The sequence below is a fragment of the Lissotriton helveticus genome, chromosome 4_2, assembly GCF_964261635.1.
Source record: "Lissotriton helveticus chromosome 4_2, aLisHel1.1, whole genome shotgun sequence".
NCBI lineage: Eukaryota > Metazoa > Chordata > Amphibia > Caudata > Salamandridae > Lissotriton > Lissotriton helveticus.
Window position 1 is genome coordinate 127,273,896 of NC_136064.1, and position 18,554 is coordinate 127,292,449.

Below are 18,554 nucleotides of genomic sequence, written 5' to 3' on the forward strand. Positions count from 1 at the left end.
TAAACAAAATCCCATTTGAGAATTCATTTATAGAAGCAGGCACCCCAACAAACTCCCTGGAGAGGAAACTGTCCAATGGAACAGCATCGCTCTTTGAATGTTTTACCAATTCCTTTTAGTAGTAAGTCACTTTTTTAAACTTTTATGAGCACAATTCAGTAACAAACCAGTGACACACCTCAATGCTAATCCTAAAAACAATGGAGATGCCCAATGCATGACTTCTCCTATTTGTGATTCAGAATGAGTTGATAACCTTTTGTGATACAAAACAAATTACCAAATCACAATTACCAACATATTGCATTTCAAGAAAGCGATAGATTTTTCATGCTCGCTCACTTACAGGTTCAAAGATGGAAAGCAGTTTGATGAACGCCCTACAAATCTCTATGTTCAAAAATGGAAAAGTGGCATGAACCTGCTGCTCACCTCTGGAAACTTTGACATTAATTTCATGAAAGTAAATCTGCTGCCCTCTGCGTTAGGATTGCTGGCAAGGTAATCATAGGTAGGTATTTGTAATACATCATCAGGTGTAGAATACATACCTGCTGCCCTGGTGCTCACAAAGTGCCTTTGCTACATGACTCCAATCCAGAGCTCCAGGTTCATTTCTCCTCCACTTCTCTATCACTGCAACAACCTGATCAGTGGAGCCACCAAGAACGACGTCTGAAAAATAGTCACAGGCTGGAAAGGTCCAATGAAAGAAAGGAGCATAGGACAGCTCAATCAGCAGCTCCCCTTTCACACCACCTGGTAAGAAAAGATGTACAGAAATTGATTATTGATTAGGATTTTTGAAGTCAATATATTATATTAACCTCTGCTCCGCATGTAACTTTGCACAGATCAATCAGGTTTAGTTTTAGAGGCAGATTGTAAATTATTTGTGCAGCACCCCAAACAGTAAAACAGTGAAAACACCACACAAAAAGATACCACACCTGTTTAGACAAATATAGTTTAATTTCATGAACAAAATTAGACAACAGCTACAACAATTCAAAACGGAGGCCTTGAGTCAAGAATTTTTGAAGAATAAACTGAAACGTAGTGCTTAAAAGCATACTCCGCCATGGTCATGCTTCACCAGAACAAATACAAACATTCAGGCCAACCACAATGGAGCCTGGTCCAGATAGGTGGAGCAGGATTGACCTGCTGCAAAGTTCCGTTAATGCATCGTTATTGGGGAAGAGATGCGAGAAGCAACGGGGTGATTTTTCATTGTTAATCTATGGGATGGTGGTGACGCATCAGCTCTGAGCCGCACAAAGTCGAAGATGCACCTGAAATGTAGTCACTGAGCTGCAAAGATACATCACAGCCAATCCTAATAAAGGCGGTGATGCATCTGATGTTGCAGTGGTACACTAGTTCTGGGATGCTGTGTCTATGGCAATGCATAGAGTCTGCCGGAGCAGCACCTCAGGCCCATTTCAAGGGTCCAGGACTGGGCTGGCACCACTTGACAAGGCTGACTCACAGAGGGCAGATTACAGGTGCTGATGCAGGCTGGTTGGGAGTCTTTGATGTTCCTGAGACCCAGCAAGCCCTTGGAGTCTCTTTGGTTCTAGGTTCAAGGGATGTGGGTCCAGTTCTACTCACCCAGGCAAGGAAGACAGAAGGCAGCAGATTAACACAGCAGAAAAGCAGTTCTTCCAGAGCAGCAGTCCAGCAGAGTGATAGTCCTTGAGGGGGAACAACCTTTACAATTCAACATTACATTGCACTACACTTACAACGCAGGCATTACATCGCAACATCCTTTACAACGCATGAGACTACAACGCAGGCATTACATTGCATACCATTACAACACATGACACTACATTGCATGTCACTACAACGTATACCACTAAAGTTAGAATAGTCATTTTTTACCCCTACATTATCCAACAATTACCCCACGGTTGCACCCCCTGGAGATCGAATAGTAATTTTTACCCCTATACTATCGAATACTTACCTTAAATGCAATTTAATGGTATGCGTCGTAATGGTATGCGGTGTAAAGGTAGTATGCGATGTAATGGAATGCGTTGTGAAGGTAGTTTTTTTAAATGTGATGTAGTGTCATGGTATGTATTGGAATGCGTCGTAGTTGATGTTGCAATGTAAAAACTGCGTTGTAAGTGCATGCGTTGCAACATCATACATTCATCCTTAAGCAGCACATCAGTCCTTATTCCTGCCAGGTCAAGAAATATACTGAATTGGTGAGGTCAGAAGTCCAGTTCTTATACCCAGTGTTGTCTTTGCAGAAGGCAAGTGTTGGACTTGGACCTTTTTGCAGGGTCATCCCTGAACTTTTTGCCTCCGTCCTATATTTGTTCTGACCTGTTCTTGGCTGTTTTATGACTCTGGGCACTTTACAACTGCTTATCAGTGCTAAAGTGCATATGCTCTCTATTGTAAATTGATGTATGGATTAGTGACTCCAGGTTTACTTGTCAGACCCTAGTACAGTGCACTGCATGTGCCAAGGGCTTGTAAACCAAATACTGCTGGTGGGCCTGCAGCCCTGATTGTGCCATCCAACTGTAGCCACGTGTAAAGTGTGTCTCAGGTCTGCCATTGCTGAGCCTGTGTGCAGTCTGGTACTGCCATATTGACTTGGCAAGTACACCAACTTGCCAGTGCCTAAACCTTCCCTTTTCTATATATTAGTCACCCCTAAGGTAGGCCCAAGGGCAGTGTGCATTGTTTGTAAAAGGTAGTACATGCCCTGATGTGTGTGGCATGTCCTGATAGTTACAACCAATTTCAATTTTATTATTGCAAGGCAAACTGTTCCTCCTAGGCCAGAATGGGCAGTTTAATTATAACATCTTATAATCCTAACTGACTCAGGGAATTTATAACGTATATATTTTATTGAAGTTGGTTTCAACATTCTGTTTTTGAAAATACCACTTTTAGAACATAGGTATTTTCTTGCCTAGCTGTCCAGGCCTGCCTCTGCTAGGTTGTGTATTCCTAATCTGGAGTTTGAGTGACAGGGGCTGGGGGATTCCAGGAGACAGGGTGAGTCAGCACAGGACTGAATAGACCCATATGCATGTGAGTGATGGGAGGGAGCACCTGGGACCTGAATAGGGCAGTGCCTGCGTTTCACAATGCTGGCTCCACCTCCTGTGGGGCGCCTGATGTGCCTGGCCCACTCTGTCAAAGGAAAGACGGAGCCTTGTCAACAAAGTGCTCCAGGACTGACCAGAACTGGTTTGGACTAGGTACAGACACTTTGTGCTTTCGGAGAACAAAGAAAATAGGTGTAAAAAGGGGGGGCCCAGACCCCAGAGAGTTCACTTCTGGGAAACAAGAAGAACCTTTGCTGAGAAGATGAACTAGAGAGAAAAAACGAAGGAGGAGACTATCCCTAATCTGAGTGCTGTTTGGGGGATTGGCAGGCAGTGGTTGCCTGACTGCCAAAGAAATGAGAAAGGAATTTTGTGCTATTTTCATCGTCATGTAAAAGATCTCCAAGGGCTTGAATATTGAGCTTGCCACCTGCTGAAGTCTCAGGGATAACAGACTTCACCAACCAGCACCCCTTAATTCCCTTGCTGGGAATCTGAAGTGCCTGCTGTTGTGCTGGGCCTTCTGAGAGACTGTGTGTCGCTGGGAGCTGGAAGCGCGACTCAAGGAGAAGAAGCATGACGCTGACGCAGCCGCTGTTGTCGCATCACTGATTAAGTGTGCCGCCATTGCCGCTGTTACCATCGCATCGCCAAAGCGCCTCACATCACCAGAGAAGTGTTTTGCCGCCGCACCCGCTGTTGTTACATCACTGAGTAAGAGTGCCGCCTCTGTCGCCATCGCATCACCAAAGCGCCTCGCATCACAGGAGAATAGTGTTGCCACCGCAGCAGATGCTGTTGCATCACTGGAGAAGCAGGTCCCAGGGCCTGTCGCAGCTCAGAAGGTTCACCAAGTAGCCGCACGGCCATCAGGCATGCACGGATCATTGTTGCATCAAGAAGAAGACACCATTTTGTTTCATTACACCAGATCATCATCGCATTACGGTGCTGCTAGTCCCATCGTCACAGAAACGCAGTAAGAAATCACCATCCCCTACACAGCAGAGACAACTGATGCATCACCTCCCCCAGAGTAGCGAACGAACTCATCACCTCCCCACGTGGAAAACAACCGATTTATCACCTCCCCTCCATTAAGGACCCAAAGCATAACCGTCCCCTAAGCAGCAGTAGGGAACTGATGCATCACATCCCCCAGAGAAAGGAACCAACGCATCCCCGTTCTTGCGTGTAAGGAACCGACGCATCACCTTCACTGCAACTCTTTTGTTTATAGTACGTTATTCTTCCAAATGTACATTGAATGTAAAGTGTTGCATTTACCACCTAAAGAGATCTAAGCTATTTCTACCATTCTAATGTACAGTATTGTGGATTTTTGTAATTTGTTAAGTCTATATAAAAAATACTTATTAATATAATACAACCTGTGTGGTGTCCATCTGTAGTGTATTACTGTATGAGTTCACAAATGCTTTACACGCTACCTCTGAGATAAGCCTGCCTGCTTGTGCCAAGCTACCAAAGGGGTGAGAAGGAGTTATTTTAGAAGAGTAACAATGTACCCTGACTAGACACAGGAGTACTATTTGGTCAAAGGTACCTACTTCTGCCAACTAGAGACCCCCACATCTATCAGCGAGACATCAAAGAGGGGGGTAAAGTAACCAGAGGTCCTCCCTTCATGCCCTGGCTCCAGACTCACTGCAGTGGGTTAAGCAGTCCTTTGTGTAGGGACATGACATAGGGTATTCAAGCATCTTGCTCAGGAAGGACCTTCAGGATGTGGATGGCCCATCAAGTTTCAATAATCTCTCTTTGTGTGTAGCTGTACAGAAGGAATGCACACACCCCAGCTATCACCCATCCCCGACATGCATTGGAGAAATGCTGGAGGCACACAGGACTAAGCAGAAAAAGTACATTCTTTCTAAAAGTTGCTTTTTTAAAGTTGTAATGATAAATGTTGCTTTACCATTAACGTGGATTTATCATTACAATTCCATTGGTACTAAATATGATAGTTCAACTGACCTTCAATTAGAAACTTCACTTGTTAGATGTAACAAGGAATTCCAATGTTAACCTAGGGTAGGAGTAGGCTTCACAGTAGTGGAAAACGAATGGGGGAGTTTTTCACTACCAGGACATTTATAACTTGTGGGCTATATAATGTCTACCTTAGGGGTGACTTATAAGGAATAAAATGAGAGTTTAAGAATTGGCAAGTGGTTTTAAATGCACAGTCCACATGACAGTATAAGCAGTCTATATAGGCTGTGGAGTTGCGGGCTTGAGATGTGTTTTAAAGGGCTACTGGAAGAGGTGTGGCACAGCGGCAAGGGCGATTGATGCCGGACACTGGGTATTTATTTATTTATTTGTTTAATATATTTATAGAGCGCAAACCTGTCACCCAAAGGGCATCCTGGCGCTTTGATCAAGGAACCATGCACTTTAACCGCTCAGGCCACTTATGGAAATAAGTAAGTTTTTAATGCTTTCCTGAACGGAAAATAATCCTTATAGCTCCTCAAAGAAAGTGGGAGGGAGTTCCACAATTTGGCCGCTGCCACCCTAAAGGAGCGACCACCCATCCTCACTCTATGAAACCTTGGAACCACCAGAAGGTGAGCCGATAAAGAGCGAAGGAGCCGTGGAGCCGAATACCACGCGAACATGTTTTGCAAAGGAATGGGGCCCAAAAGGTGTACCGCTTTAAACACCAAGCATGCAGCCTTGAACTGTACCCGCAAACCCACCGGGAGCCAGTGTAGGTCTCGTAGCGCAAAAGTGGAAGAGCTGGACCTAGGGCGGGAGAGAGCCAGCTTGGCGGCCATGTTCTGCACCCGCTGTAACTTCCCCAACAGTTTTTTGGAGCCTCCAGAAGAAGCCCGTTGCAATAGTCAAGACGACTTAGTATGGTCCCACGGACTACTTTCGGCCTGGCTTGAGCGGGGAGAAGGGGCAGGACTTTGCGTAGCATGCCTAGCAGCATCATACACGTTGCGGTGGTTTTATTGACGTGTATGTCAAGTTGTAAGTTAGGGCCAAACATTACCCCCAGGTTACGAGCTGATTCCGCTGCCAGCACTGGTTCAGGGAAGGAACTGGGCCAAAAATTCTCAGGGAGTGCCCGTGGAATCCGGTCAGTGGAACAGTGGAGCACCTCCGTCTTCGAGCTATTAAATTGCAAGGAGTTAGCTCGCAACCAGTCCGCTGTAGCTGCCATGCAGCGATGGAAAGTGTCCAGAGAGACCGCATTGTTCCCTTCCAGAGAAAAAACCAGCTGGGTGTCATCGGCATAATTAAATGCCGAGACACCGAAGGATTTAATTAGCTGGACTAAAGGGCGAAGGTACAGGTTGAACAATATAGGGCTAATGGCCGAGCCCTGCGGAACCCCCTGTCCTATACTCCTTGGCTCAGAGCTAAATGGCGGGAGTGAAACCAACTGTTGCCTGCCACCAAGATAGGATATCAGTCAATCTCTAGCCCCCTCAGTGACCCCACATTCCTCCAGCCTCCTGACCAGGGTCCGATGGCAGACCGTGTCGAACGCGGCCGACATGTCGAGCAGCACTAAAAAGGCTGCCCGCCCACTGTCGACACGCGAACGAAGGTTGTCCAACACGGTCACCAGCGCGGACTCCGTCCCGTGTCCGGGGCGGAAGCCGAACTGGGTCTCATCGAACCACCTGATGTTCTCCAGGAAGCCTGAGAGTGAACGGGTCACCCACTTTTCCAAGATCTTAATCGGAAAAGGGAGCAAAGAGATCGGCCTGTAGTTGGAAAGACAGGCCGGATCCAAAGTTGGCTTTTTTAGCAGAGGTGACACTACTGCTAACTTCCAGCACTCTGGCACTGATGCCGACTCCAAAGATTGGAGACAAATCGAGAACAAAGGCAAAAAGAGTTCTGCTTGGAAAACCTTCCAGAATTTGGGAGGCAGCGGATCAAGCGGAGACCCTGAGGAAACCGAATGGGCCACCTTACAGAATTCCTTAAAGGACGGAGAAGGGAAAGTCCTCAGCCAGGGTCGACTGGGTAAGCTGGCTGGAGCTCCCAGACCAAGGGCAATGGTGCCCGTCTGAGGTCGACTGGGCGGCTCCACCGGAGCTCCCACACCAATCGGTTGGGGTCGACTGGGTGAGCTGCCCGGAGCTCCCAGACCAAGGCCAACCCTCAATCCCCGGCACCAGCGGCAGGGGTCTGCCCAGCACCATGTGACTCTGGGCAATAGCTTGCTTAATCTTCCTGATGGCCCCCAGCGCGGGGAAACCTACGGGTAGCTGTGCGCTTTACAAATACAGGATTATTATTATTATTATTACTTAAGTGGGTTGTATAATTAGTGCTGCAGGCTCACTAGTTGCTTTTAATTTACAAGGACTGGGCACATGCATACATTCAAGTAAAATAAAAATGCCAATTGTGTATAAGTGACGTACATACATACATTTTAGCACTGGTTACAGCGGTAAAGTGCAGATGGCCCTATAACTTTTTAAACAAAATTAGCAAATTGGTGAAAGTTCTGTCCCATTAAATGCTCTAAGGCGTCATTTTCAATAATAAATTCCTTGGAAAAGTCATGGACCATGAGCATAGTGGCTGTGCATGTGGCCTGCTTTAGTGAGCCAAGTGCTTCCTGGCATGTTTCCGTCAAGATCACGATCTTCAAATTTAGCTCAGTCAAGAGGGCAACAAGTGTGGCATATCTCTATATAAGCTTTCTGCAATATCCTCTGAGGTCTAGGAAGGATGTTGCCGCTCTTTGAATCTTTTTATGGTTCCCAGGTATTGATGGTTTCTATTTTAGCCTGGAGGGGCTGCACCTTACCCCCACCAACCAGGTGTCCAAAGTGCATCACAGACAGCTGCCCTATCTGGCACCTCCTGACCTAGTTGAATGTGCATTTTGCAGGACCCTGCAGCATTGTAGATGAAAGAGGCAGTCTTTCAAGCTGTGACTGAAGGCATCTGTGCCATACAAGTAAGCAGCAATAACGGCCCCATTCCATTAACAACGTGGTTCACCAGCATCTGGAAGGTGGCATTGGAATTCTTGAGCCCAAAGGGCATCATTTTAAGTTGGTAGTGGACTTTTGGTGTGGAGAAGTCTGACCTCTCTTTGACTCTTTCAGTTTGGGCAATTTGCCAGTACCATGAGGTAAGGTCAACAGTACTCCGGAACTGGGCAGCTCCCAACCTGTGGGAGTGGGAGGACCATCAGTCTTGGTGACTGAATTGAGACCCCTGTAATCTACCCAGAGTCTCTATTCTGATATAGTACCCAGTGGGACAGCATTTGGTACCAGCATCACAGGGCTGAACCTGGGGCTACTGGCATGTCTAATCACCCCTAAATCCACCGCCTTTGATGCTGGCTCTCACTTTGTCAGACAGCCTATATATTTAATTCTTAACATGTAGGCTGCCTCCTCTGGTCACATCATGGGTAAACAGATGGATAATCTCAGTATTGAGGGAAAACCGAAGAGAATTGTCCCAGTAACTGATACCAGTCCCTCTGCTGCTCTGATGTCAGGGTAAAGGAATAGTGTACAGCTTCCACTGCTCATCCTTTTATTTGGAGCCTAGGAGATCAGAGGAGGTTTGCTTTCCTCTTCCTCCCCACCTTCTGTCACCAACATCATGGTGCCTCAGACCATTCAAAGTGTGGCATGAGATGGATGAGGTAGGGAACCCTTATGGCAAGTCCGGGGGTCTTGAAGACAACCAAGATGGTGGCCTTCCCGTTCTTCTTAACAATCTAATTCAGCCTGGTCCAAAGGTGTTGGAGAGCTCTATCACCCACACTTTCTGCCCAGGATCCAAATCCATGATGGTAGCTGTCTGGTCATAACACTTTCATCTTCTCCTGGCTGGACTTCAGGTTTCCAGATGCTTGCTTCCAAAACTTGGCCATCTTATGCCAGAGGGCTAGTGTGTAGCTAAGCACATCCTAGGGAGCTTTCCAGGTATCCTGCTACCACCCCTCCCTAGCTTGACAGGATGAATAACAGAAGCTCAAAAAGACCAATGCCAACACATGTGTGTTGTATCTCTCTGTAAGCAAAAATCAGGGATCATAAAAAGAAATCCCATGTATGCTTCTTGGCCTCAGGCAGCACATTGATCATGTCTTTAAGGGTTTTGTTGAATCTTTCAACAAACCGAAAGGTTTGTGAATGGTAGGGTGTTGGCATTGTATAGGTAACTCCATACTCATTTGACATTGACTACAAAATTAAATTTGGTGCACCTACCAGACACAGACTTTATAGGAAAATCCAATCTGGTAAAAATTCCAATTAGGGTGTTTGTCACTGCACATCCAGTTACATTCCTCAGAGTTATGGCCTCTGGGTATCTTGTGGCATGGTTCTCTAGCACCAGGTCAAATCTGTTGTCAGACGTTGTCTGGGTATCCAAGTAGCTCACCAGGTACATCCAGTAAGCACAACAGAGTTGCGTTGCAGATAGGTTTGAAAAGGGTCGTGGCCTCAGACCACCTCTCTGCAACACAGCTCTGTGGCACTTACTGTAGGTACCTGGTGAGCTAGTTGGTCCCCAGCGACTCTCAGTATTCAAGGGGACTTAATCCCCCAACTAAAAACACGCCACAGGAGCATTTGCACATTTGTGAAATCAGGCCCCACCCCCTCCCTTCACCACTGTGTAAACGGACCCTGTGAGTTTGGGGATTAAGTCCCCTTGAATCCTGAGTGTCCCTGTGGTCCAACTAGCCCACCAGGTATCAGGCAAGCTCATCAGAGTTGCGTTTCAGAGGGGTTTAACAAGGGGCATGGCCTCGGACCACCTCTCTGCAAAGCAGCACTGTGGCGCTTGCTGGAGGTACTTGGTGGGCTACTTGGTACCCAGGGACCCTAAGTATTCAAGGGGACGTAATCCCCCAACTTACATTGTGGTAAGGTCGTGTTTGCACAGTGGTGCAGGGAGGGGGTGGGCCTGATAAAAGAAGTTAGAAATCCTGTTGTGTGGGACTTACTAGTGGAAATAAAAGAGGTTGTTGGCCCCCAAGGTTGACGTTGGGGGCTAACTACTCCTCATGTTTCCTCCAGTAAATCCCACATAGTGGGATTTCTAAGAGGTGTTTCGGAGGCCACGCTCACCGTTGTCCACCACTCGGGAAACGCAACTGGTATTTTATAATTAGAAATTAGCATTTAAAATTCACGGAAAAAACCATAGGTTTCAGGCACATTTTAGTTAGAAACTAGCATTTAAAAAACCTTAGAAATTCACTGAAAAAACTATAGGTTTTTGAGACGCTATAGTTAGTTAGACATTTCAATGTGGCTGTTATAGTTAGTTCAGCTAACTATAACTTTCACCCCGCAATGCACTGCTGATGATGTCACATAATGCATCATTCATGACAAGGTCAGTGACATCACTGATGACATCTCAAATGACTTCACTGATGACATTACTGATGGCATCATCCACGTGAAAATATGATGCACCTGCTCACACTCTAATATAACGTTTGCTACACCCATTGTAAAATACAGACTACCATTTGCGAAACCATCGACACCCAAATTCCAGTTACTACATACACACTCACTGATTCAAAGGTCTACACACATCTACTCATTCACCCATACAATCACTCATATATGCAGTCACTCATTAATACAACACTATCAAATGTACTCATACACATATACAGACACTCACACAACGTCACTCATCTGTGGAAAAGTAAATTTTGCCATGTTCTGTGTCCCTACGTGTCATCCATCATATGTTATGTGTGCATGATTAAATATGCATATGTATTCCCTATGTTCGATTCAAGACGCAGTTATAGTTGTGTCCACCTCTAGTATGCCAGTTTCCAGTTCTCGTGAATACTACGAATATCAGGTCTATGTAAAGCTACGTTGCCACGTTTCTCAGTGTGCACGTTATTCCATTATAAAGTCCCCGTTTCTAGGCCTCAAAAGGGCCCGGACACCAGATTCAGCTCCTGTCTCCTAAAGCCTCGCTGAGGAGCGATACAGCCCCCACCTGTATCCTCGACCCTTCACTTACTTCCTGCCACGCCGTGCCCGGTTCAGCCTGGCTCAGCCTCTGAGTCTGCCAAGAATATGTTATGATTCCAGTTATCAGTTCAGTCCTCCTTCTCTGCATTCCTAAGCTACTGAACCGCATCAATAGTTTCCGTCATTGTCTAGCCTTCACGTCTCCACGTAAGAGAAATACTGTATTAATGGTCATTTAATATTCTTCATCACGCACTACATGTAGAATAATGCATGGTCCAGTCTTAGAATCAAGTTAGCCTTTCCCCTCCTGACTTCTAGTTTATATCAACATGTTCTCTAAACATCAGATACTAGATACTGTTTAGGTACATGTCGCCCTGACTCTCCAGACTTCAGTCTCTGCTCCTAGCACAGAGTTCATAGCCCCCAGCTTCTCCTAGTAACACGTCATTGCTAGTTTGCGCGCACCATCAGGTTAGAGGTCCCGGCTCCTCAGGTAGCCCCCTCCATGGTTTCCGCCCCATTCATGACATATTCTGTTACGTTTGCATCACATGTCTATGTATACGCCCCGTTACACCTCTTTTCACCCTTATCCTTCGCGACTGCTACGCGTCACACCCTTTGCTCCACCCACTGCTCCGCCTATCATATGTACTGTAATGCAACTGTTTTACTATATATGCTTGTGTATTGTTATTAAATGCTAGCGCGCTCATCCCAGATCCAGCCCCGGCAGCTGCTGGGCCCTGCCATCCTATTCCTATGCAGGTTGTCCTGTTCCTGTCCTTTATGCTGTAATAAACCTGCGAAACTCCTACTACCTCGAATCTTGACTCTTATTTATTGAGCTATCTGTTATTCATTTATACATTCAAAAATAGGGTATTATTTATTTATTTACCACATAATGGCGCCCGAACAGGGACTTGCCCTTTCCCCACGCGTCGGTGAAGCCACGCCGACCCCCTGACCCTCTGCAGTCGTGACGGAACTCTTCTGCGCACCGGCAGATATTTCTGCTTCAAGTATCCCTCAGGCCCACGGAGGAGACGGAGGAGGCGGTCCAGCATCCAAACGAGACGGTGGAGGAACGCGGCGAGTCCCGACCAGAGCCCAAGCCGAGAGTCCAAGGTCCGAGGTATCCGGAGGTCCACCCGTAACTGAAGTCCGAAGTTCGCCCGTCCGGCGTCCAAGCAGTCCCGTCCAGTCTGAGGCCTTCCGTTCTTGCTGCCCGGTGAGTACCGTTACTGGGGTAGTATCTAGACAGGGTCAATTTAATTGACTCTGGTCCGTGGGTTGGTGGTACACAGACCCACAAACGAAGTGTCCACTTCGGTGGATGCGGGTCCTGACGTGTCTCTTTATGAGACCGGTAAGTTTCGTACTGTTTCAGCAGTGCATCTAGTTCCTGTTCTAGTCAGTTCTGTTCTCGAGAAAATTCATGTATTCTGTGTTCCGTATTCCAGGTAGTATTCTGTTCGAACTGTTATTTTTAAATGTTCTTCATGTATTTTAATGTCGTGGTATGAATGGGGAATAAGTATCGTGTTTATTGTGTATTGTATTGTGTCTAGATTATAGTTCAGTCATGCCGCTCTTTTCGAAATTACGTCAGTTAAAAACCAGAAAGGGTCTGCTGGAAGCAGCAGTTCCAGTTCCGCCTAGGGACAGTCCAGGTCATTTTATGTATCAGAAGCATGGCATAAGCGCCATACTGTATCTAGATTTATGGGTAGAGTATACCAAACAGTTAGAAGAAAAGTATAGATGGCCCGTATCGGGTACATGGGATGCCGAGTGCATCATGCGAGTAGAAGAGGCATTATGGAAAAAGAAAGCCAGACAGTCACAGAAAGATGCCATCGAGTTATGGCGCAAAGAAGCTCATAAAAGAACTGAAAAGGAAATCAGAAAGTCAGAATTAAGTAGAGAATCCTTAGAACGAGCACAAGAAAAAGAACTAATCGAGATAGGTGAACAAGTCAAAGCCGAACAGTCAGACAGACAGAGGCATGCCCTTATTAGGGGTATGTATCCTCTCCTTGCCGAGGGCTTGCCAAAAGCGACCCCAGAGGCATCCAGTAATTTCCCGCCACCATTAGTTCCGACCAAACTACGTCACAAACAGACCGCAGCTGATATTTTTATTTCGTCCTATTTGGACGACACAGTCCCAGAATATGCAAATCCTGTTCGCGCTCCGCCAGTCCCTGTAAATCAGGCACTTCCCGCTCCTCCAGACACCGGAGTACCTGTTACGGTACCCCCGGTCCAGCCCGCCATACAAGTCCAGCCTACATTTCCATTTCCCACTCTGCCAGGACGAAGAGCCTCAGTAGACGACTCTAGTTTAGGGGCCGCAGGGGGAGGTACTCCTCAAACCCCGCCGCCACACAAGCGTTTAACGACAGCCGAATTACATGCACAAGCGTCACAGCGTACGCCCAGACATCAGACTGTAGCAGAAATAAGAAAATCCCTTGCCGAATGCGGCTATGATCCAGTCCCAGGCGAGGATAATATGGTTTTATATTCATTCCGCGTAAGAAAGGTGGCCGAGTATCTAGTCACCTTACCGAATATGAAAGAAGATCTAGACAGAATATATCGTTTCATCCGTACAGGGGATGATCCAGAAAGTATTAGCGAGGCCATGTCTCAAAGGAAAGCCGAGATCCAGCTCATGATATTAAAGTTTCTGATTAACTGTCTAATAAGAGAACAAGATTACCCGTCTAAAGATCAAGCCGAAATGAAAACCCTGACAAGGTGGAGTGATAATATAGCCGAGGGTAAGCACAAGACCGTCGGTGCTATGGAGAGTATGTACAAGAAAATCCGTAAAGAAATAATAAAGTTACACGAACAGCGTAAAGCAGTACAAGTAAGCGAGAAAGAAAGTAACTCTGATACTGAAGAGGTAGAGGACGAGAATCCCGCCAGAATAGCGTATGTAGGAAAATCTAGATTTCCAGATCGCCATTTACGCCTAGAACACAAGTCTACTTTCCATCATCCAGCACCAGAACAAGGTTCTCTAGAACAAGTATTCCAAGCTACCGATCACATTCTGAAATCACGAATCGGTTACAGTGAGTTGAGTACCATGCATGAACAAGAACTAGTCCGATCAGCAGTCCGATGGATTACTGATTCTACCACTTTTCCAGACGAAATAGTGGCACAAATGTTTCTGAAACTGCCCCCAGCCGAGCAACGACTGGTGGGTATGTATATGATCCAGCACCTCATTACATTGTATGAGGGTCAGCACTCTGATCCGGGCCCGTTACATGATGTCCTGAACGAGTTACTCCAGTATAGATGGAAAGGTCTAGGTACCGATTTAATTAGTGTCATTCTAGAACAGCGTCACAAATATAGAACGTTTTTGAACCCGCATTTTGTTCATGTCTCACCCCCAGAAAGTAAACCATTTTACATGGAGAGACAGAATCCGTTACGAGAAGTCCACCCAGTTAGAGGAACGGGTGGCGAACTAGAACGAGTGTTTGTTTACACTCCGATTACAAAGATGGAACTCCTCGAGATGAAGAAATTAATTCCCTGTCATGACAAAGATCCAGCAGGGTTCCATAGAGAATTAAAAGACATGCTCCGTATGGGAGAATACACGTATCCAGATATAATTAAAATGTTAAAAGTTCTGCTGCCCGCAGGGGTGTATGAAAAGCTCAAGGAAAAAGAATGGGAGGTGGGAGAGAAAAAGATCGATTGGGCAGTTCTAGAAGCTGAAGATAAGGCACGAGTACCAGGTACCGGTCTTGGAGCGAAATGTAAAGAATTACCAGAATTATTAATACAAGTTTTACCTAGATTATTGACAACTAGAAAAGAAGACTGGGATGCAATCTCAGCCTGTAAACAGAAACAAGACGAAGATATTAGTGATTTTTATTCTAGATTCGAGAAATGTTTTAGCATCAACAGTGGCCTCAAGACAAGTAGTGAGTCATACCCTCACCTTTTTGTTACTAAATTAGTCGAGAATTCAAGCCCACAAATTAAAAATCGAGTTTTGAAAGTCGAAAGTACCTGGCAAGCTAATACCCCGTCCCAGATGTTACAGATGCTCCAATACCACCAGAATAGAATCAGAGAAGAGCAAGAACACGAGAGAAAACGTATGAAAGACACGAAAATGAAAGTACTAGTTGCACAATCTGTTCCTCAAGACAGTCAGAAGAGGGGTCCAAATCAAGCCAGTCATCCTGCAGCTCCCGTTAAAGGGAACTGCAATTATTGTAAACAGCCAGGTCATTTTATAAATGAGTGTGCAGTTCTGAAACACAACATAGCTACCGGTAAGACTAAAGAAAGACCACGTCCGCCTAGACAAGAACAAGTTTCACAGATTCCTCAGCCACAGAATGCACCACAGACAGTTACAGCACCGCAGCCTATTGCTGCAACACAGTACGTCACACAGCAGATGTACCAGTATGCACAGTCTGAGTATCCAGAGTACCAACAGTATTCATGAAACAGCCTAGAGAGGGAGGTAGGCTTGCCTCTCATCGAGATACCTGTAGATCAAGAAGGTCCCTATGTTCATAGTCAAGTATTAGGGAAAGACAGAAAGTTTTTGATTGATACAGGGGCAAGTAGGACCACAATTAGTCACGTCGAAGTTCCAGGGGCTCCGCTCTCAGGCTCAAGAAATGTTTCCCTTGGATTTTCAGGAAAACCCATTGTAAATGAAATATCAAAGCCAGTTACTCTAGAAGTAGGTCCATTGTCCCGCACTACTGATCTGTTACTTACTAAGTCATGTCCAGAAAATCTATTAGGCATTAAGACACTGAAAGAGTTAGGTGCAGTTATATGCTGTTCCCCAGAGGGAATACGATTGTTCCTACGTGACTTTAAGGGTCACTATGTATTACGAGATTTTGATTCAAGACTGTCTAATGTTCCGCAGCACTTATGGGCGCAAGGTCCAACTGATGTAGGTTATATGCAAATCACACCCTATCGTGTGACTCTCAAGCCAGGTGTAGTGTTACCACGAATCAGACAGTACAGATTGCCACCTGAGGCTGTAGCAGCCTTATCCAAAATTATTGACGAGCTCATGGCTCAAGGAGTGGTTGTAGAAACTGACTCCAATGTATGTAATTCTCCGATCATTCCAGTCATGAAACGCACTGATCCAAATGCACCCCCAGTATATCGATTAGTGATTGACCTACGAGAGCTTAATAAGTGTATTATTCCTCAGTACCCAGTCGTTCCAGATATCTCTTCCCTATTAACGGCCATTGATTCCGAAGCCACGTTCTTCACTGTCATAGACCTCAAGAACGCATTTTTCAGTGTCCCTATTCATCCAGACAGCCAGTTCCTTTTCGGATTTTGTTTAAATGGAAGGAGCTATATGTTTACACGAGCTCCTCAAGGTTTCACAGAAAGTCCTAGTATTTACAGTCAAGCACTCAAGAGACAACTAGACAACATTCACATGCCAACTGACACTGCCCTGCTCCAGTATGTCGATGATCTCCTGATCACAGCCCGTTCTGAACGTGCTTGCGAGCAAGCATCCCTTACAGTCTTGTATTTCCTAGCCGAGATGGGGCACAAGGTGTCCCCTTCTAAGCTTCAATTCTGTGTCCAGCAAGTGGTCTACTTAGGATACTTACTGTCCAAGAGGGGTAGGCAGTTGACACCAGACCGTATCCAGTTAATAGCGAGTCTTCCTCAGCCCAAGACCCAGAAGGAGGTACGTGCTTTTATTGGCCTTACTTCTTACTGCAGACAATGGATTCCTCAGTATGCATTTCTAGCCAAGCCACTGATACAGTTAACGACACAGGAGGCAGCCGTACCGACTGTCCTCCCTTGGACATCTGAACATACACTTAGTTTCAATGAGTTAAAGAAAGCCCTATGCCAAGCTCCAGTTCTAGCGACACCGAACTACAGTAAGCCTTTTACACTTTTTGTCACAGAACGTGAAGGTACAGCATTATCTGTTCTCACACAAGATCAAGCAGGACAATACAAGCCCTGTGCTTATTTTTCGAGCACATTAGATCCTGTAGCCCAGGCTCTGCCTGCGTGCCTCAAGTCAGTTGCAGCCACAGCCCTAGCTATCAGACAAAGTGATTCCATAGTCTTAGGACATTCCTTGACAGTACAAGTTCCACATTCCGTGGAAGTTCTTTTAAACCGAACACAAACTCAGCACTTGACAATTGCACGTTTAACAGGTTATGAATTGACACTGTTCCAGCCACACATAGATATCAGACGCTGCAACATCCTGAATCCTGCTACACTGTTACCATCAGTTACTTCGAATTCTGCCACACATGACTGTGTGGAAGTAGTTAACATTACGACAAAGCCAAGACAAGATCTGACAGACACTCCGTTACCAGACCCCGACCTGACACTTTATGTGGATGGTTCATGTATGAGAACAAGTACAGGAGAACTAGTCGCCGCGTATGCAGTGACTACTGACACCGAAGTTATTGAAACACACCGTATTGACACCCTGTCCGCTCAAGCAGCAGAGCTAGTTGCTCTGACACAAGCCTGCATACACGCCAAGAACTTGAAAGTTAATGTTTACACAGATTCACGCTACGCATTTGGAGTTGTACACGACTTCGGAGTGCTCTGGCAGGAGAGAGGTTTCATGACTTCTCATGGAACCAAGATTCAGCATGGTCTCCTTATTCAAGCTCTGTTAGATGCCATACATTTACCGACATCTATCGCTATCATGAAGTGCAAAGCACATACGAAAGTTACTGACATCATTTCTCAAGGTAACGATTTAGCAGATCGCACAGCCAAGCTCACAGCACAGACTCTAGACATTCCAGTTAACATGACACACACTCCAGATCCGATTACATGCATGACAGTTAAGGACCCTACACAAGATGTCATAGATATCCAGTTACATGCTACTCCCGAAGAAATCAAGAAATGGTCCGAACAAGGAGGGGTCCAGACAGATCAAGGATGGTTAACGAAGGGTAGAGCCACATGGTTTCTCCCCGACTCCATGGTTCAAGTCATTATTAATACCGCACATAGTCCAGCACATTTAGGAGAAAAAGCTATGTTAGACAGTATCCAGAATATTTGGTTCAACAAACATTTACGAGCTGCAGCCAAGCAGAAAGTCCGTACCTGTATGATATGTTGTCAGTTTAATCCAGGTAAAAGTGTCCCGGTGGAACAAGGTGGATTCCAGCCCCCTGACCACCCTTTTGAAGTCCTCCAGATGGATTATATTCAGATGGAGCGATGTCGAGGTTTCAAGTATGTCCTTGTAGTTGTATGCGCTTTGTCCAGGTGGACAGAAGCATATCCAGTCCCAGATTACACAGCCGCGACCACTGCCAAGCAGTTGGTTCGTGAGTTTTTCCCTCGTTATGGACTCCCTAGAGTCGTATATTCTGACAACGGCCAGCCATTCTCATCTGAGTTGATGAAACAT

At 45.9% G+C, this 18,554-nt stretch overlaps 1 protein-coding gene across 1 annotated transcript in view; it reads right to left on the minus strand.

The window, feature by feature from the left end:
- The window catches only part of LOC144752102 (nicotinamide N-methyltransferase-like), a 79,608-nt gene that overhangs the window by 13,143 nt on the left and 47,911 nt on the right, over positions 1-18,554 (minus strand). Inside the window, exon 2 of the mRNA XM_078640045.1 lies at positions 552-759. Coding sequence (XP_078496171.1) covers positions 552-759 — 208 coding nt within the window. The remainder of the gene's footprint in view (positions 1-551; positions 760-18,554) is intronic.